Genomic DNA, 21,945 nt, shown 5'->3' on the forward strand with positions numbered 1-21,945 from the left:
AAGCAAATTCAGCAATACATTAAAAGCATGAAGCTCCTAAGAGAAAACACTGGTGGAAACATCCTGGATATTTGTCTCGGCAGTGATCTGTTCTTGGATTTGACACTAAAAGCAAAGGCAACAAAAGCAAACATAAGCAAGTGGGACTACATCAAACCAAAAAAATTCCGCACAGTGAAGGAAAACACCAAAATGAAAAGGCTATGAAATGGAAGAAGAATATTTGCAAATTATGTATCTAATAAGGAGTTCATATCCAAAATACATAAAGAACTTCTACAACTCAATAGACAAAAAACCAAAACTCCAATTAAAAATGGGCAGAGGACCTGAATAGACTTTTTTCCAAAGACATGCAGATAGCCAACAGGTAATTATCAGGGGATTGCAAATCAAAACCACAGTGAGCTATAACCTCACACCTGTTAGGATGGCTAGGATGGCTACTATCTCTATCTCAAAAGAGAAGAGATAGTGTTGGGGACAGTGTGGAGAATAGGGAACCCTCATGCTCTGTTGGTGAGAATGTAAGTTGAAGCAGCTGCTGCAGAAAATAGTATGGAGGTTCCTCAAGACATTAGAAATACCATATGATCCTGTAATTGCATTTCTTCATATTTATTTAAAAGAAATGAAAACACCCAACTCAGAAAGATGCATTACATCCCCATGTTCATTGCTACATTGCTTCATTATTTACAAGACACAGAAATAAACTATTGATAGATGAAGAAGCTGTGATACGTATATACAGTGGAAGATTATTCAGCCATAAGAAAATGAAACCGTTGCCATTTGTGACAAACAGATGGACCTTGACAGCACTGTGCCAAGTGAAACAAGTCATCAAAAGACAAATACAATATGATCTCACTTGTATGTGGAATATAAACTCATGAATACAGAGAATAGGTTGGTGGTTGCCCAAGGCAGGGGTTGGGAGTGGGTAAAATGAGGGAAGGTGGTCAAGTGTACAAACTTGGAGTTATAAATTATGGGGACGTGATGCACAACATGGAGAATGTTAACAATAGCGTGTTGTAAATTTGAAATTTGCTGACAGTAAATCTTAAAAGTTCTCACCACAAAAAATTGCAACTATGTGAGGAATGTTGTGATGATCTTTAGGCAATATGTACAAATATTATACCATGTCGTATAGCTGAAACTAATAATGTTATTTGTCAATTATATCTCAATTTTACAAAAAGAAGGAGCAGTCGAAAGTAATAATACTCAGTCAAATGGGGACTGAAAATCCCCATTGAATTTATATGGTCACTTGAGTGCTATTTAAGTGGAGGTCTGAAACTCAACTAGACTAGATTAGGAAGTGGGAGCAGATGAAGAAATAGAATAGTGAGTACCTGCAACTCTTTTGAGAAGTATGACTGTGAAGAAAGGCGAGATAGAATTCACCAGCTAGAGGGAAATGTGGTCTAGGAATGGGTGAGGCTTGCTGGCTGCTCAGGCTTGATGGTGGGAGCTTGATATGCGAAGGGGAAGAGGAATAATTAGTAGAGTAGGCATGAGGGGTTGGATTGCAAACAAGGGTGGAAAGGATTGATTTGGATGGGAGGAGAAACACCTCCCTAATGAAGTCAGGAGGGGAAGGAGGAAAGGATGCTGCTGGGGTGGGTTCGTTGGCTTACTTAGCACAAGCACGTTGAAGGAATTCCCGTCCGATGCCTTTGCGTGCCCTGGGTAGTAGGCATGAAGATCCGTAGAAGTGGAGGGGTGGGAAGGTGAAGGTGCTAGGGTTTGAGGCGCATCTGAGCTAGCTGTTCAATGCCAGAAAAGCAAGGGAGCCAGGCAAATGGTAAGTGTTCAGGGGCCATTTGTGAAATATTAAAGTCGATTTCAGTCCACTCCCATTTGGGCCTTTGTGTAATAGCTCTGAGGTAAGCAAACACAGGCACACTGAGCACGTAGAGCTGCCATCTTCCAGGGCTGCTGTTCTGCCACAGAGTTGAGATCAAGAGTGAGAGTTGAGGCTCTGGCAAGAGTGTCATTGAAAGACAACATAATTTCAGGGGGATCAAAAGAAAGATGCAAAGAAGCAGAGGGGTGATGGGTAGAAAGTCATGGGGCCGTGAACTGGAGGTGCCAATGACATCAAGAAAAAAATGATGATGTCGGGAGTGCCAAGAAGGCTGGAAGGAGAGGCTGGTGATGACGGGCTCTCGGGGATGATCTCGGGAGGGGTTGGTTGAAGCGCACTAGAGATGAAAGGGTGTTTAGAGAGTGGGGCGGGGTGTTGTGTCAGCCACCAGAGTCAGCCACCAGAATGATGGGGCTGAACTCTGAGGAGAGTAGGCCGTCCCTGATAAAAAGCTTTTGTTAATGTTTTTCACACGAGAATTCACATTTATTGTAATGATAGAATTAATATTTATCTTTGTAAGTACTTACTGTGTGCTTTTTTAAAAATATTTTATTCATGGGGCGCCTGGGTGGCTCAGTGGATTGGGCCGCTGCCTTCGGCTCAGGTCATGATCTCAGTGTCCTGGGATCGAGCCCCGCATCGGGCTCTTTGCTCAGCGGGAGCCTGCTTCTCTCTCTCTCTCTCTGCCTGACTCTCCGCCGACTTGTGATCTCTCTCTCTCTGTCAAATAAATAAATAAAATCTTAAAAAAATATATTTTATTCATTTGAGAGAGACAGAGAGAGTGAGCACAAGCAGGGGGAGGGGCAGAGGGAGAAGCAGAGTCCCCGCTGAGCAGAGAGCCTAAGGCAGAACTCCATCTCAGGACCTGGAGATCATGACCTGAGCCAAAGGTGGACGCTTCACTGACTGAACCACCCAGGCGCCGCTGACTATATGCTTTAAACATATTAACTAACTTAATCCTTGTAACACTCTATGAGGTTCTCACTCTAATAGTCCCCATTTCACAGGTGGGTAAAGAAAGGCTGACGGGCTACTTGCAGAGTAAATCACAGCACTGAGTGGCAAAGCTTGTAACTGGTTGGAATGAAGGCATCTGACTCAGAGCCTGTACTCTTAAAAATTGACACTGTGTCATGATCCCCTGTATGGCCTGGTGTGGAGAATGGCTGTGGTATTATTTATAGCTCTTGCTGGTTACTCAGTTAATAATGTTTTTATTTTCAGATTACTTCCAAAAAACTGGAACTCAGCAAGATCCTTCAGAACCAGTTTCTCCTAAGAAGAAAGAGAAATCAAAGGCAAAAAAGGATCAGATTCACCCTTGTCCAAAAGTTAAGAAGAAAAGGCTTGTGTCCTATGATACAACAGGTAGACAGCTTGTTTGGAAGACATGACATTTTCTTTCAGATAATTGTGTGGTTTTATGTGTTTGAGTAGGACACTGACTTTAGAGAAAGAGTCTTACTGAATTTTATGTGTTTGGTTGCTTAGAGAACTGTTAGCTTTTTTTAAATCTTCTTGAAAACTCAGAATATCAATAGATTGAACACCCAGAATATTGATAGATTGAAAAACATAGATTGACTATGTTCTTAATTAGGAACAATTCTGAAGGTTATGGTTATAGAATTTAAATAAAGTTATATGGCTTTGTTTTATCCTTTTAGCTAAACTTTATGGTATCATTGTATTTAATTCTTTTGCATCTTTTTCTGACACAGGGTTTAACTCCCCAAATAAATAATTCATTTAAACTGATTTTTCTCATGTTTTCCAGGTTGTGCTTTCTTTATACCTGAAATTCTTATTTATTTATTTATTATGTTACATTAGTCACCATTCAGTACATCATTAGTTTTTGAGGTAGTGTTCCAAGATTCATTGTGTGTATAACACCCAGTGCTCCATGCAGTGCATGCTCTCCCTCCTTAATACCCATCACCAGGCTCACCCCCTCCCCATGCCCCTCCCCCTAAAACCCTTAGTGTGTTTCTCAGAGTCCATAGTCTCTCATCATTCATCTCCCCCTCCACTTTCCCCCCCTTCAATCTTCCCTTCCTTCTTCTAATGTCCTCCATGCTGTGCCTTATGTTCCACAAGTAAGTGAAACCATATGATAATATAACTGGAATTCTTATTTGTATTAGTATCTTAAGTTTGACAGGAAAAGGGAAACTTTTCTATGTTTCACTGATTTACCATAGTCCAAGCCAGATTAGTCATAAAGCTATTGAAATGTAGACTTCTGGGCCCTTCATTTAAACAGGCTTCCTTTTTCTGAAAAGAAGATAGTCACTATTATGAATGCCTCCGATGGCACAAAACTGACAGGCCTTGTCTCCTTCCCTCCTGGCGAGTGTGAGCCACAGCTGCGAGTGCAATGGGAGTGTTGCTCCTGGACGAGGTCATTCTGTGTGGCATTTCTCTGAGGTGTAATAAGGTTGTAAGAGGAGGTTTTCCTGGGTGAGCCTGCCCTCATCTGATGAGCCTTTAAAAGAGACCAGAGAAGTAGCAGATGCCTCGCTGGCGTCTTTGAAGGGGAAGATGGTCATGTGTGGAGAGGGCCCTGGGGCAAGGACCCCAAACTAGACTTCTGTAGCCGACAGTGGTACCTGGGCCAACTGTTAGCCAGAAAACCGGGACCTCAGTCATGCAGCCACAAAGAAAACGAGTTCTGCCAGCACCGAGGGGAGCTTGGAGCCAGTGTCTCCGGATGAGGCGTCATCAGCCAGCATGTTCATGTCAGCCCTGTGAGACCCTATGCAGAGGACCCAGCTAAAATTTGCTGGGTATCGGACCTCTGGACACTGTGGGATAACAAACACCCAGTTTGTAGTAATCTGTTACACGGCAGTGGAGAGCAGGTACCCAAGTAAAGTGAGTAGCCCAGAGTGCTCCCCTCTCTGCCGACAGTTAACAATAGGACCAACTGACAGTCACACTCACATGGGCGACTGTCCTTCCCATGGATGGTTTTATGTATTGTCTACATTTATATTTGTCCATTGTGGGAGTTTAAAAATTTGTCACATATGTTTTGACACTCCTTCCTTCAAAAGCCAGAGCCTTACTCCTCTCCCTTTAAATAAAGGCCAGACTTTAGTGACTCATTTCTAACTAATAATACAGTGGATGTGATAGTTTGCAGTTGTACAAAGTAGAACATGGTGGAATGATGCCGTGTGCCCTCCAAGACAAAGTCATGAAGTCATGATAGGCCTGGAGAGATCCTTTCTCCTGTGTGCTCTCCTGTGACACACGTACGTGGCCCTATAGAGGGGTCCACTGGGCAAAGAGCTGAGATCCCTGGCATATCAGCATGTCTGTGGGAGAGCATCCTCCAGCCCCGGGAGAGCCTTCAGCGTTTTGATTACAACCTCATGGGAAACTGAGCAACTCGCCCGTAGAAATTGTGAAAAAAAATTTTTTGTTTTAAACTTTTAAATTTTAGGACAGTTGCTCCCATATCAACAGACAACTAATACATCCATAAAACATGTGGCATTATTTTGTGCAGAAGCACACACCCTGTTGACCAGAATAAGCTGGATGGGGAAGAATACACATGGTACAATGAGTACCATGTGGAGTAAACACTAGGAAAAATTAATCTCTAATCTGAGAAAGCAGGATAGTGGTGACTTTTGTGGGAATGGGCTGAAGTGGTAATAGTAACTGGGCAAGGTTCAAGGCGGACTTCAGGAGGGCTGGTGATGCTTTCTTTCATGATGGGTGCGCTGGCTCCAGGCTATATTAATGTCTGAAACACATCAGGCTGTATGCCTACGGATGGTATGTGTACCCTCTGTATGTATGTTATACTTCAGTAAAAGCTTTGAAATATGTACGTATGTGACATTTTATTGTGTCCTTTGGAGATCATTCATGTTGATGTGTGCTTTTGGAATTTACTCTTTGTCTCTTTCTTTTAAGATGATTCTTTTGTCTAGAAATGTCCTTTTTTCTCTTTTTGCCCCCCTCAGTCCTTATGTTAAGATTAATATTTATGCAATTTCTATAAGCTCTCAGTGAGGTCCCTAGTCTGCTGCGACCCTTCTCCTTGGAGCTGACACAGTACTTACCAGCAGTGTGGCTCATTTGACAGTTTTTATATTTTATCTTTCATTAGGAAGACATGGTCCCATGGTGGGATAATATCAATTACACTCTGACTTCAAGGTAGCAGAAGTTCTGTTTTCACCTTTTTTTTTGAGAGAGAGAGTGAATGAGGGAAGGGGCAGAGGGAGCGTGAGAGTCCCATGCAGATTCCATGACCAGTGCAGAACCCAACATGGGCTCTGTCTTAACGACCCTGAGATCATGATCTGAGCCGACATCACTAGTCAGACACTTACTGCCTGAGCCACCCAGGTGCCTGTTGTAAACTTCTTAAAAGAAAGGTTTTATTTTCATCGTAAAGATTTGTGATTTTACCCTTAAATGCTGGAACTCCTCCTTAAGCTCTGTCTTCACTCTCACTCCTGTTGAAGATTCTGTCTGGTGATAGAGCTTTTTCAAGGCTGTGGATTAGAAGGGGAGGGCACTGGGAGCCCAGCCCAGTGTTCACTGATGAGATTTTATTGCGTCTCTAACAGAAGATAGAGGCTTGTGTCTACGTTGACAAAATAAATGTCTTTATGCTGCTTTTTTCCCCCATGGTTTTTTTCTGGAAGATTTTCCTTTGAAAGTTGTAATTTCCTGACCTTACTTCTGGTACCTATATTTCACGGTGCCACCGTGAAAGTGGAATACAGGCTAGTCTCCTTGCAGTTCTGATAGAAAGAATTGCTGTCCTGGCTCATACCATGCACCCAGCACGCTAGGACCGTGCCTCACTCTGCCATGTTAGGTGCGTAATGGATTGTCTCATTTTAGTAAATACCTGTGATTTTCTTTCTTTCTTTTTTTAAAGATTATTTATTTATTTGTCAGAGAGCGAGAGAGTGCACAGTCAGGGGGAGTGGCAGGCAGAGGGAGAAGCAGGCTTCCTTCTGAGCCAGGAGCCTGACTTGGGGTTTGATCCCACAACCCTAGGATCATGACCTGAGCTAAAGGCAGCTGTTTAAACAACTGGGCCACCCAGGTATCCCTATCTTTGATTTCTGAATTAATCTAGTTTTTAGAAAAAGTTCCCCCCAGCATTTTGGAGGATCTATACTTTCCCTAAATTTACTACTTATTCTGAAAAATTGTTATTTTAAATTTGTCATAAATCACTTCCATTCTCCAGTGATCTCTATCAGTTCATTAAATCTGCCAGGTCACCACCAAGAATGGATGCATTAATTTATGCTTTCGCAGTATTGCATAGGAGGAATACCCTGGCCAGCAGTGGATATTTCCTAACTTAATTTTCTGCAAGTCTGATGGGTGAGAATGGCTATTTTGTTGTAATTTTAATTTGCAATTTTCTGATTACTAATGGGGTTGAATATTTTTTTGGTATGTTTACTGGCCATTTGTATTTCCTATAAATTGTTCATCTTTATATGAAAACATTTATTTCTTATTGATTGGTAGGAACTCTTTAAATATCTGATGTTAATCCCTAGCTTCTTACATAGGTTAGAGACATTCTAACTTGATAATTATGCTTTAGATTTATTTGTGGTGGCTTTTCTGCTGTATAAATTGCTAAGTTTGAAGAAGTCAAATTTATTATTTTTTTAACATGCTTTAATACTTTTTCAGGAACATATATTTTCTGTAATTTCTGTTTCCACATTTACTCCTATATTCATCTATAATTTACACTTGCATATAATTGCATAGTTTTTTAAGTGGCTAATTTCCCATTGTGATTTATGAACAGCTAATGATTGCTTTACTGATTTGAAATACCTTTTTCTTGCTTACTAGATTTTCTTTTGTAAATGTTCCTATTTCTGGTCTCTACTTGGTTCTACCGATCTGTTTTCCTACCCATCTGTGTTGTAAGCGCACTACCATGGTTTCAATAGGTGTACGTTGTTATATCCTAGTCTGTATGGCTTACCTCTCAGCTAGACATAAATATTTTGTGGTGTCCCTTACATTAGTGTCGGCACCTCCCCTTCTCTCTTCTCACCTAATATTAACTAGCTTTCCTTTCAATTAAGTATCTTAAACTTCTTTCCTATTTAAGCAACTGATAGGGCCTAGACTAGGGTGAGACAGGTGAGTTGCCTAGAGCACAAGATTAAAAGAATTTACTCTTAGGGTTGTGTAGGTCTAGTACACTGGTCCTGACTTTGTTTTATACAAAAGTTCAAGTCCTGTTTAGTCCTGAGTTAAGCTGTTTTTATCAGTTGGTGTTTGTGATTTCTAGAGAACCAGAAGTCCTGAACAACTTCTTAGCATTGTTGGTTTTGTCAGCATGGTTTCTGGGTTGCTTCTCTTCCCATGATTAGTTTTATCAAGAAAAGCAGAAGGGCTAAGAGGACAAGTTGTAGAGCATGGTGAATAAAAGCCAAGAAAAGGGAATGTTTCAAGAAGGAGAGAATTATTAGCTGCTAAGAGATCAAGAAAGAAGGTCTGAGGGGCACCTAGGTGGCTCACTTAGTTGTGTCCAACTCTTGACCTCAGCTCAGGTCTTGACCTTAGGGTTATGAGTTCCAGCCCCACATTGGGCTGCATGCTGGGTGTGGAGTCTACTTGGAAGAAAGGAAGGAGGGAGGGAAGGGAGGGAGAAAGGAAGGAACAAAAGAAGGAAGAGGGAGGTGTATTGCATGAGACTCTCTGGGAAGAATATTTCCACCTTGCATGGTCATCACTTTTATCCTGATCCTACTGCTTCCACATCATCTTAAGCTTTTATTAAGAAAAGCCTTCTACCCTGATATGAGGAAGTGGTGATGCAACATGGGGGCTTAAGTGGGTAGGAGAAGAATCAATGAAACAAGATGGCATTGGGAGGGAGACAAACCATAAGTGACTCTTAATCTCACAAAACAAACTGAGGGTTGCTGGGGGGAGGGGGGTTGGGAGAAGGGGTTGGGGTTATGGATATCGGGGAGGGTATGTGCTTTGGTGAGTGCTGTGAAGTGTGTAAACCTGGCGATTCACAGACCTGTACCCCTGGGGATAAAAATATATGTATATACAAAATAAAAAAATTAAAAAAAAATTTATATATATAAATATGTTCATTCAAAAAAAATAAAAAAGAAAAAATTAAAAAAAGAAAATGTAACCACAAAAAAAAAAAAAGAAAAAAGAAAAGCCTTCTAACTGGCTCCCGTTCCAGGGTCTTCTTGTGACAACTACCTGTGTAATTGTGGAATTAGGTCTTTTGTAATCTCTTTTTTAAATGGAAAATATTATTCTTTTTTTCCAGCTGTGTTAAAATTAAATTTTAAGCTATATTTTCTCTTCCAGCTATATAGTCTTTGTGTAAATAAGTATGAGTTTCCATTTAAATTTTTTCTCTATGTAGAAATATTTGGAATATTATACATTATCCTTAAATGATGCCCATACTCACAATTATATTAGATCTTTCTTTTTTTATGTTCTAAACCAGAACCAGAGGATGATGATGTGACAAGACATATTATAAGGCTAAGAGAAAAGTTTGGTTGGCAAACAACGTTACCACAGCACTGTTTGGAGCACAAAAGTTCCAAAACTGCAATTCAGAAGATTATTCTAAAGGTATCCTTCTGTTTTATCCAGTTTAGTAATACAAAGGTTGATATTTAAAATGATACCTTAATCTTAATTTCATTCACTTACATATTGTATTAAAATTAGCCATTACTACATTAATATCAAATTACCATCATTGTTTCATGGTAAATGCTCGTGAAAGCATTGGGCATCATTTTACTTTAACATTGTATCCTTGTTCTTACTGCCTGGTACCCAATTTTCTATCTCATTATCTTTGTATTTCTTTATCCTTTCCTCTTTGGAGAAGGTTTAGCATGTGCAGGGTCACATGCAGAGGGCATGAGCAGCCATGAGGAGTGAGGTCGGCCTCTGGTGCCCTTCTTCATGACAGGAGATGGAAGATTGGGCAGGATCATAACTACTTTTAGACTCAGGATTCTCAGAGGGCAGTTTGCAGGTAGATCACACCAGCAGAATCTGGGAGCTGATCCACCATACATATTCTCATCTCCATCCCAGACCTTGTGGATCAGAAACTCTGGGGGTGGAACCCAGTCGTCCATACTTGATGAAGCTCTCCAGATGATTCTGATGCACAATTAAGAACCATTGTTCTAGACCAGGGGCCAGCTAATTTTTTCTGAGAAGTGCCAGGTGGTATTTTAGGCTTTGCAGGCTCTCTGATCTCTGTTGTTATTACTCAGCTCTCTCACTGTAGGGCAAAAGCAACAGGAAACAGATATAACCAAATGGATGTGGCTTTGTTCCTATGAGACTTTAGTTAGAGAAATAGGCACTTAGTCCTGGCCAGAGTTTGCTGATCCCTGCTCTAGACTCCTAGACCAGGAGGAGAAACAGTCTTTGGGTCATTGTCAGAGGCAGCATTAATGTAAAACAAGGAACCATGCATAATGGAAGCAGAGTTGCCCAGTTTTGCATCTCTGTTTATGTGCTCACTGTGTGGTTTTGGGCAAGTTCCTGACCTCTCTGAGCTTCAGCTTCTTTGAGCTTAAATTGGAAATAATAGTACTTAACCTTAGAGAGCTATGAAAATTAAATGAAGAATGCAGGTGGCCTGGTGTCTGGCATGTAGCAGGCATGGTGGCTTAGAAAATACATTGCTGAGCCAGATGTTGGACTCACTGATAATGGAGGTTTCATTTGTTTATAAAGAAAGGATTGAGAATACGAAAAACTACTTGCTTTTAATTGAAAACCAGTAATTTCATTGGAATATATTATGCTTCTGGTAAGTGGATGATTTAATTACATACATGACCCATTTGGATAATTGTGTCTACATTAAGTTTCTAGTATCCTCAGGGCACCTGGGTGGCTCAGTGGGGTAAAACTCTGCCTTTGGCTTAGGTCATGATCTCAGAGTCTAAGGATCGAGCCCTACATCAAGCTCTCTGCTCAGTGGGGAGCCTGCCCCCCCCGTCTGCCTTTCTGCCTACTTGTGATCTCCCTCTCTCTCTTTCAAATAAATAAATTAAAAAATCTTAAAAAAATTTTTTTCTAGTATCCTCAACTTCCTGTAAGTAATTAGAACAAGAATGGCTCAAGTGGCCACATAACTGTAACCAAACCATGTACTATACAAATCATCACTTGAGGCTTATTTCATTTTACTTGTAGTTTTAAACTCGTTTCTTAAGATTTCCAGGTTCGTATCCTCTCAGTGGTCAAATGAAGACCGTGCAGGGCCCCTGGTGGTGCTGTCAGTTGAGTGTCTGACTCTTGGTTTCTGCTCAGGTTGTGTTCTCAGAGTCATGGGATTTGAGCCCCATGTCAGGCTCTACGTTCAGTGGGGAGTCTGCTTGTCCCTCCGCCATGCCCCTCTCCCCCAATAAATAAATCCTAAAAATAATCAAGATAGTGAGCACCTGGGACAATTAGGGAGAAACAGTGACATTCTTCAACGAGGACACAAACTGTTTTAAGAAGTAAATCTGGGTCTGAGATTTTTAAATTCCAATAATGAGAAAGTCTCAAAGGTGAAAAACATAAATTTCATGTAAAATATTTTCTTAATACGAAGTGGCTGGTTTCTCAGGAATGGCTGGTGAGTAAGAAAGAGGCTCCAGTAACACAGCGGAATCTCAGAACACAGCTTCAGTGTGACTCACATTCCCATCTCAACCTGCCCTTCCTGTCTTTGTGACTTTCCTCCAATTGCCTCATTCCTCAAAATATTAACTTGTGCATCTGTTTAATGAGCTAAAATGATCATAAACCCTGTGGGTACTTTAAAAGATTAAATTTAAGAGATTAAATTCTGGTGAATAATGTATATGAAACACTTATTACTTATCAAATTATTTATTTATTTCACAAATAGTAGTTATTATTATAATACTAAGCCACCATCATTATCAAAACAAATGATTAACACGCTCCAAAAGCTTCTGATGTTGGCAGACAGACTGACTGGCATTGGGGCATGTGTGTTAAAGATACGTTGCCAAGTTCTTTGTGTGAATAAGCACACATTAGGAGGCACATAGAGGAGTTTTTGTGAATGTTGCTTCATCACAGTGTAAGAATGAAAATTACATATTTTAAATATTTCATAAGATTGATCTTGCGGAACTTTGGACATAATTTGATGTTAGCTTTCTTTAGTGATATTACTCTTAATTTTAATCTAAAATTGTTTCAATTTACTGAGTGATCTGTTCAGTCATTTTATTACTTTATTTGGTCAAGTTAATTAAAAATTTTTTAACCTCAGGAACCTTTAACAGATGATGGAGAATTTGTATATTGCCTTCCTCGGAAAAATCGTCAAATTCTCGATAATCCATATGATCTTCAGGTGGTCTCTGCCCACAGGGCTAGACACTGCAAAGAATTTTGGATTGTTACTGCATCATTTATCTCAAAGGTAAGATAGAATATGTGTTTTCAGCTTTTAGAATCATAATGGAAAATCATTATTCAATTTAGAATATCTTTGCGTGTAATGACCAGGTAAACCTGGTCATTTGAGGGATAGTTTATGTTTAAGATATTATTTGGGAGAGGGGCACCTGGGTGGCTCAGTGGGTTAAAGCCTCTGCCTTTAGCTCAGGTCGTGATCTCAGGGTCCAGGGATTGAGCCCCACATTGGGCTCTCTTCTCAGCAGGGAGCCTGCTTCCCTTTCTCTCTCTGCCTGCCTCTCTGCCTGCTTGTGATCTCTGTCAAATAAATAAAAAAAAATCTTTAAAAAAAACTTCTTTGGGTAGAAGAATAAATGAAACAAGATGGGATTGGGAGGGAGACAAACCATAAGTGACTCTTAATCTCACAAAACAAACTGAGGGTTGCCGGGGGGAGGGGGTTTGGGAGAAGGGGGTGGGATTATGGACATTGGGGAGGGTATGTGATTTGGTGAGTGCTGTGAAGTGTGTAAACCTGGTGATTCACAGACCTGTACCCCTGGGGATAAAAATATATGTTTATAAAAAATAAAAAATTAAAGAAAAAAAAAACTTCTTTGGGAGAAACTTAACAGCAAGTTTTTTTCTCTTTTTTTTATAGAGATAAAGGTTTAAGATTCAGTTTTTTTTTTTTAAGATTTTATTTATTTATTTGACAGAGAGAGATCACAAGTAGGCAGAGAGAGAGGAGGAAGCAGGCTCCCCGCCGAGCAGAGAGCCCGATGCGGGACTCGATCCCAGGACCCTGAGATCATGACCTGAGTCGAAGGCAGCGGCTTAACCCACTGAGCCACCCAGGCGCCCCCAGTTTTTTTTTTTTTTTTTAAAGATCCATTTATTTGACAGACAGAGATTACAAATAGGCAGAAAGTCAGGCAGAGAGAGAGGGGGAAGCAGGCTCCCCGCTGAGCGGAGAGCCCAATGTGGGGCTCGATCCCAGGACCCTGGGATCATGACCTGAGCCAAAGGCAGAGGCTTTAACCCACTGAGCCACCCACAAGCCCCTCAATTTTAATAATTTGTATTTCAAATACTTATTAAGTGTAGTTTTTTTTTTTAAAGATTTTATTTATTTATTTGACAGAGATCACAAGCAGGCAAAGAGGCAGGCAGAGAGTGAGGAAGGGAAGCAGGCCCCCACTGAGCAGAGCCCAGGACCCTGAGATCATGACCTGAGCCAAAGGCAGAGGCTTTAACCCAACTGAGCCACCTAGGCACCCCCAAGTGTAGGTTTTTGTTTGTTTGTTTGTTTGCTTTTAAAGAAAACTAGACTACAAGGATTTGCTGACATATAGGAATTATAATAGTTAAAAGAAAAAAGCGTTTTCTCAGGTTTGTCAGAAACTTCATTGCCAGATGTATAAACCTCCTATTACACTCTTACATGACGCTCTGATACTTATCACAAATTGTAATTATAGAATTACTTATTTTGATCGTTTTCTTAGTGTCTGACTGCTTCCCCCTACTCTCCCAGCCTCCCAGCTGGGAGAGTGTTTGAGCATGGGCAGGGCCACACCTGAATGAAGCAGATCTGTAGGTGTGGATGTGGAGATATCTCTGATGTGTATTATCAACTGAAAGTGGGAGGAACAACTTCTATATAAACAAAACTGTGCACATAAGTACATATGTGCTGATATAGGCAGACTTTTATTTCCAGAAGAAATTGAAGAAAATGTTAACATTCAGATGGGGAAGAGTGACTCTGGGGAAGGGAATTTCTTGATAAAGGCCTGTGGTTCTTGGTTGTCAAAGTAAGGTATCTTGGTAATTGGATTATTAGTCCCTTTGGAACTATTATGCCCCTGTAGTTAAAATTGAGCTCATAAATATTACATTTACAGAAAATATACAGATTATGAGAATGAAAAATGAACAGATATTTGTGAGAAGTATCTAAAAGTGAGGAAGAAGTTTCTCTTATTCTTTCTCTTTTGGAGCATGAGAAATAGCCTTAGAAAATGGCAACTATTGAATCAGTGTGGGAAGGGAAATCAAGTTTGGGTATAGATAAAGTGGTAGAGGTCATCTATAGAACAAGCTTAATTATGAAAGCAAGTAAGTTATGAGGCAAACACAGGCTTTCTTAATTTCTTGAAAATAGTGCATATTTTTTAAAGAAATAAAGTCATGATTTTTGTGCTTTATATTTGCAGGTTACTAAAATAGGTGATATAGAAGAAATAGAACTCATACCTACTTTGGAATGGCTTTTAGAAAGAAAATGTTACCATTTATTACAGCAATTCAAGATATTTTCTAATTTTCGGTGAGATAAAAGAAAATGAAACCAATTATTTTTAGTATGGTCCTGTGGAAATAGTGACTGGCTGGTTTATGTGTGGGTTCTACTACATAATGACATTTTTATGGGGAATATTAGAGAAAATGGGGTATTCGATAGAAGTTTTTTAGGCAAGATAGAGGTGTAGGAAGATCCTGAACTGCCTCCCTCCCACAGACACAACAGACCTACAGCTGTATGTGCAATAATTTCCTCTGGAAGAGTTCTGAGAACTAGACAGACAGTATCTCCACAACAGAGGATAAAGGCAACATGGAAATAGGTAGAGGAAAGAGAGACTGGCGCTCATCAAAAACCCCACCCCTGGCGCAGCAACCCACAATCAGGAAGGATCTTAAAAATGTGGAAACTACCTGAGGAGTAAAGAATGTTGCTCACATCAGGCACCCCAGTCCTTGGGTTCTGCACCAAAGAGAGGAGCCACCAAAATGGAAAACAATGGGAATTATGTCCAGGAAATCCACAGAACCTAGGCAATGGAGAACCTGCTCATAAAGGGTTTGTATGCACAGTCAGCTCACCCTGGGACCCAGAGCAAAAGCTGCACCTTGAAAAGTGGCTAGGCCACGTGTAAAGAAGACCCACTTACTATTTTTAAAGTGAATGCCAGAAAAGCAGGAACATTTTGGGACTCTTTCTGGGATAGAAGTACTAGCAGGGTCCGTTTTTGCAATCCCATTCTCCCTTGACAGTCACTGTTTTGGTAGTCTTCCTATAACCTGAGCACACCCCAATCCCCCATACCACAGGTGCACCACAGCCATCTGAACAGGCCTCCCATCCATCCCTAGCCATAGCTGTAACCCCACCCCAGCTTGCCAGGTGAGTGCCCTGCCCCTCCATTGCTATATCTGCGACCTCACCACAGCCAGCAGGTGTGCGTAGCCCACATTTAGCACTCCACTTAAGCACCTGGCATCAATGGCCAGAGGGGATTTCGCTTCTCAGCCTCACAGATCACCTGCACGAGGCTACTACTTCAAGTTTGGGAAAGGTAGCTGTTTTGCCTAATACATAGGAAAAAAAAAAAAAAAGCAAAACACAGAAAATCAGGCAAAATGTGACAGAGTATCTTCAAATGAAAGAAGACGACAAAACCCCAGAAAAAGACCTTAATGAAATGGCAATAAGTATATTACCTGATAAATAGTTCAAAGTAATGGTCAGAAAGATGTTTTCCAGACTTGGGGGAATGAACACAGTAAGATGAACACATCTTACTGGATGTAAGAACACATGGATGAACACAGTAAGAACTGCAGCAAAGAGAAAATACCAAATGAAGTCTCAGAGCTGAAGTAGAATAAGTTAATTTAGAAATACACTAAAGGTGTCAACAGCAGACTGGATGAATCAGAAGAGTGGGTCAGATAGTGAGCTAGACTACAGAACAATGGAATTCACCTGGACAGAGCAGCAAAAAGAAGAGTTTTTTTTTTGTTTTGTTTTGTTTTTTTTTAAATGGAGATAACGTAAGTGACCTCTGGAACAATTTCAGGTGGAGTGACATTCTCATTATAGGAGTCACAGAAAAAGAGGGGACAGAAAAACATATTTGAATGGCTGAAAATCTCCTTAACCTGGGGGAAGTAAACAGACATCTATATCTAGGAAGTCCAGAGAATATCAAATAAGAAGAACCCAAAGAGATTCACACCAAAATATAGTATACTTAAAATGTCAAAAGTTAAAGATAGAGAATCATAGAAGCAATGAGAGAGAAATAACTTGTTACATACAAGATAAACCAATAGGCTATCAGCATATTTCTCAGCAGAAACTTTGCAAGGCAGAAGGGAGAGGCAGAACATATTCATAGTACTAAATAATAAAAAAAAAAAACTGCAACCAAGAATACTCTACCCAGTAAGGTTATAATTTAGAATTGAAGGAGATGAAGAGTTTCCATATAGCAAAAGTAAGGGACTTCATTACTGCTAAACTAGCCTTATGAGAAACTCTAAGGGGGATTCTTTAAGCTGAAAAGAAATGGTACTAATTAATGACAAGAAAACATATGAAAGTGAAAATCTCACTGGAAAAGGTAAATATAAAGTGAAGGTAGTGAATTAATCTTTTATAATCATTTATAAAGCTAACAAGTCAAAAGACCAATGTAGTAAAATTAAGACTACAATACTAAGTTAATAGATATACACAGAACCTTACATTCAAAAACAGCAGAATACATTTCTTCTCACATGCACAGGGTACTCTCTCCAGGATAAATAACATGTTAGGCCACAAAAAAGTCTCAACAAATTTAACAATATTGAAATCAAACATGTTTTTCAACCATGATAGTATGAAACTAGAAATTAATTATAAGAAGAAAACCAAGAAAGCCATAAAAACAAGGAGCTTAAGCAACAAGCTACTGGATAACAAAAGGGTCATTGAAGAAAGCAAAGGAGAAATAAAAAATACCTCGAGACAAATGAAAACAAATGTGACATAGCAAAATTGTATAGGGTGTAGCAAAAACAGTATAAGAGGGAAGTTCATAACCATACAGGCCTACCTTAAGAAATAAGAAAAATCCTACCAGGTGGTGGGTATTAGAGAGGGCACAGATTGCATGGAGCACTGGGTGTGGTGCAAAAACAATGAATACTGTTAGGCTGAAAAGAAAAAAAAAAAAGAAAGAAGAAAAATCCCAAACAGCTTAACTTTATACCCAAAGGGACTGGAAAAGAAGAGCAAGTTCTACTAACCCAAAGTTAGTAGAAGGAAGGAAATAATAACAATCAGAGTGGAAATAAGTGAAATAGAGACTAAAAAAACAATAGCAAAGATTGGTGAAATGAAGAGCTGATTCTGTGAAAAGATAAAATTGACACATGTTTAGATAGACTCACCAAGAAAAAAAGAGAAAGGGCTCAAATAAAATCAGAATGAAAGAAGTTACAGCTGATACAATAGAAATATGAAGGATCATGACAGTCACTATGAACAATTATGCACAAGCAAACTGAACAACTTACAAGAAATGGATAGATTCCTAGAAACATTCAACCTACCAAGACTGAATCATGAAGAAATAGAAAATTTAGATAGTAATGAGATTGAATCAGTGATCCAAAACTTAGCAACAATGTCTAGAATCTGTTGGATTCATTGGTGAATTTTACTAAACCTTCAAAGTGTATTTAATACCCATTATTCTCAAACTGTTTCTTCCCCACTCCAAAAAAATGAAGAGGAAGGAATGCTTCCAAAGTCATTTTATGAGGCCAGCATTACCCCAATACAAAAACCAGAGGACAATACACAAAGAACATTACAGGCCAATTTCCTTGATGAACTTATATGCAGAAATGCTCAACAAAATGTCAGCAAATCAGATTATAAAATACACGAAAAGGATCATCCACCACGGTCAAATGGCATTTATTTCAGGGATGGCAAGATAGTTCAGCATCTATAAAATAATGTGATACACTGTGATATACCACATTAAAAAAATTGAAGATAAAAATCATGGTTATCTCAATAGAGGCAGAAAGAGAATCTGAAAAATTCATTCATTTATGATAATGCTCTGCAAAGTGTGTATAGAGGGTGAATACCTTACCATAATAAAAGCCATATTTGACAAACCCACAGCTAAAATAATATTCAACCATGAAAAGCTAAAATCTTTTTCTCTAAAATTAGGAACAAGACAAGGATGACTACATTCCCCAGTTTTATTCAACATAGTATTGGAAGTCTTAGCCGCAGCAGTTAGTCAAGAAAAAGAAAAGGCATCCAGATTCGAAAGGAAGAAGTAAAACTGTTTTTTAAAGATGGCATTATACTCTGTGTTAAAGAACAGAGTTGTAGGTATTGCAATCTCAGATTTTAAGACATGCTACAAAGCTCTAGTAATCAAAGAGTATGGCACTGGCACAAAACAGACACATAGATGAAAGGAACAGAATAGAGTGCCTAGAAATAAACCGATGGTTGTATAGTTAATTAATCTATGACAAAGGAGGGAAGAATATGCAATGGTAAAAAATCTCTTCAATGTTGGGAAAACTGAACAGCACCATTCAAAAGAAGGAAATTGTGCTACTTTCTTTAACCAAACAGAATAAACTCAAAATGGGTTAAAGACTTGAATGTATGACCTGAAACCATAAAACACCCAGAAGAAAAGTAGGTCATAAACTCCTTGACATTGGTGACATTTTCTTGGATCTGACTTAAAGGCAAAGGGGTCAAAAGGAAAAATAAGCCAATGGAACGACATCTAACTGAAAAGCTTCTGAACAGTGAAGGAAGCCCATCAGTAGAATGAAAAGGCAAACTACTGACCAGGATGAGATATTTGCAAATCATATATATATAATGAATTGATATCCCAAAAAAAAGGGAATTCATACAACTTGATGACAAAAATAATCACTTAAAAATGAGCAGAAGGGGCAACTGGGTGGCTCAGTCAGTTGTGTATCCGGCTCTTCCTTTTGGCTCAGGTCATGATCTGTGGGCCCTGGGATCAAGCCCTGGATTGGGCTCCATGCTCAATGGGGAGTCTGCTTGAGATTCTCTCTCTCCCTCTGTCCCTCCTGTGTGTGTGTTCTCTCTCTCTCTCTCTCAAATGAATGAATCTTTTTTAAAAAAAATGGGAAGAGAATCTGAATAGACATTTTTCCAGGATCTGCCTATGGTTGCCAAAAACAGACACATGAAAAGATGCTTAACATCACTAATAATCAGGGAAATGCAGATCAAAACAAAATAAGGTATTCCCTCCTATCAGAATGACTATCATTAAGATTTGATGTGGAGAAAAGGGACTCTTGTGTACTGTTTGTGGGAATATAAATTGGTGTGGCCATTATGGAAAACAGTATGGAGATTCCCGAAAATACTAAAATTAGATCTACCATATGATCTAGCGAGTTCCCTTCTGGATATCTATTCAAAGAAAACAAAAAGACTGAGTTGAAAAGACACATGCATTCCTTTGTTTATTGCAGCACTATTTACAATAACTAAAAGAAGGAACCACAGTTCATTGATGGATGAATGGATAAAGAAGATGTGATACATACATGCAATGGAGTAGTACTCAGGGGCACCTGGGTGGCTCAGTCATTAAGCGTCTGCTTTCGGATCAGGTCATGATCCGAGGGTGGGATTGAGCTCCGCATCGGGGTCCCTCTTGGGTGAGAAGCCTGCTTCTCCCTCTGCCACTCCCCTGCTTGTGTTCCCTCTCTTGCTATATCTCTCTCTGTCAAATAAATAAAATCTTAAAAAAAAAAAATGGAGTCATACCCAGCCATTAAAAAACAAAAAGAAAGAAAGAAAGAAATCTTGTCATTTGCGTCCATGCTAAGTGAAATGAGAAAGAGGCAGATACCACATCATTTCACTTATATGTGGAACCTAAACAAAAAATCCTACACTCAGAAATACAGAGGATAGAGTTGCAGGTTGCCAGAAAAGAGAAGTGTTGGAAGGGGGATGAAGCGAGTGAAGAAAATTGGAAGGTAAAGATTTCCAGTTGTAAAGTAGACCATGGGGATGTAATGTACACTCAGTAACACCATGTTAACTCTGAATCATAACAGACGTTAACTAACTGCTCCTCGGTTCACAGTGTATACACTGATGTCAGATTACTGTGTTGTATACCTGAAACTAATATATTAATATTGTATGGCAATTATACCTGAGTAAAAAATTTTTTTAGATTAAGTTTGCTCATTTAAATATTAGAACTCCTCATCTTCTTGGATAAATATTATAAGAAAATTATTTTTTATGATTGAATTTAAATTAACTATAATGACCTTAATTTAATTGACCTTTTGTTTTTCATGCATTTATTCATTAAACACATTTATTTATTTTAAAAATATTTTGTGTATTATTTGACAGCACTAGCAGGGGAGGCAGAGGCAGAGGAAGAATCAGACTCCCTGCTGAGTGGGGAGCCTGATCTGGGGCTCGATCCCAGAACCCTGAGATCATGACCTCAGTAGAAGGCAGACACAACCTATTGAGTAGGAGACATATAGACATATAGATACGTAAAACATCAGGTAGAGAAGGAATGTTATAATGGAAAATAAATCAGAGAATTAGGGAGCTGGACGGCTTGTTGATTCAAAGTCATCATTTAAAAATTTACCTAGTTTTAAGTGACGGGAAATGACAGCAGGATTCCTGGGACTGCTGATCCCTCACACAGAAGTCCCAGACTTATTCTTTTAGTGTTTGTGTCTAGTGTTTTCCTTTGTGTGTAACTGACACGTGATGTTACATCAGTTTCAGGTGTACAGCAGAGTACTTCTGGGTCTCTGGGTGCTCTGCGCTCCCCACAAGGGCGGCTGCCATGTGTCTCTACAGCGCCATTACACTATCTTCCTGCTTCTGTGTCTGTGTTTCCTTGTGGTCTGCTGCTATCTGCTGGAGGCTAGGAAAAGACAGTAGTAGTATTTTAAATGGTTACATTTAATATGATAAACGGTTGAAGATCTTTTTTAAGAGAAGTGAATGGATTTGTGGCAGAGAAGTTCCTCACAGAACAGACACTTGCTGGTACTTCTTTTGTCCCACTGTTATGGGCCCTGATGAGATGTAATCATGTAGAAAATGTACAAAGTCTGTGTTCCTGTAGAACTTCCAATTCTAATGCAGGGAGATCGATAATAAGTAAGTAATATGATTATTTCAGCTAGGGATAAGGGCCAGAAAGATAATAAAGTGGAGAAATTAAGCAGAGATGTGTATGTGTTGCTGCTTTAGAAAGGATGGCCAGATATGTGCTGTGTAATCCGAGGCCTGAATGCTGAGAATAGTCTCAATACAGCTAAGGTGAAAAGCTCCAGGGCAGATCCAAGGTGAGTGTGTATTCAAGGCTAGACGTGGTGTGGCTGAAACACTGGAGAAGGGTGGGAGGTGAGGGAGCCGGTCTTGTAGGGACTGAACCAAAGCATGTGGCAGTGGAGATGGGGCGTGGAGACACGGTTCCGAGCAGGACCTCTTCGAGAACGTGTGTGACAGCCGCATCTCCGTCAGCCAGGCAGCAGCTTACGATAGTAGGAAAGTACTGTTCTCTGAATCCGTTTATTTAAACTGTCAGTGTTGGGCTTTCCACTGTTGTCCTTGCCTGTGATCAATCCTTAGGGTCCACTCCACTCTGAGTAATTTTAGTTGATCAAACTTTCGAAACACAGTTGGAACTGGGATGAGTCATCTTTTTATATGACATTTGGCATCAGTCATTCCATGGTCA

The 21,945-nt window shown here is 39.7% G+C and overlaps 1 protein-coding gene across 1 annotated transcript in view; it reads left to right on the top strand.

Annotated features, from left to right (window-relative positions):
• Window positions 1-21,945, top strand: part of DNAH14 (dynein axonemal heavy chain 14) — a 333,925-nt gene that overhangs the window by 20,823 nt on the left and 291,157 nt on the right. Inside the window, exons 4-7 of the mRNA XM_045069521.1 lie at window positions 3,155-3,259; window positions 9,393-9,523; window positions 12,216-12,368; window positions 14,563-14,675. Coding sequence (XP_044925456.1) covers window positions 3,155-3,259; window positions 9,393-9,523; window positions 12,216-12,368; window positions 14,563-14,675 — 502 coding nt within the window. The remainder of the gene's footprint in view (window positions 1-3,154; window positions 3,260-9,392; window positions 9,524-12,215; window positions 12,369-14,562; window positions 14,676-21,945) is intronic.

This window comes from Mustela putorius, unplaced genomic scaffold, assembly GCF_011764305.1.
Source record: "Mustela putorius furo isolate JIRA1106 unplaced genomic scaffold, ASM1176430v1.1 tig00003942_pilon_pilon_pilon, whole genome shotgun sequence".
Taxonomy (NCBI): Eukaryota; Metazoa; Chordata; class Mammalia; order Carnivora; family Mustelidae; genus Mustela; species Mustela putorius.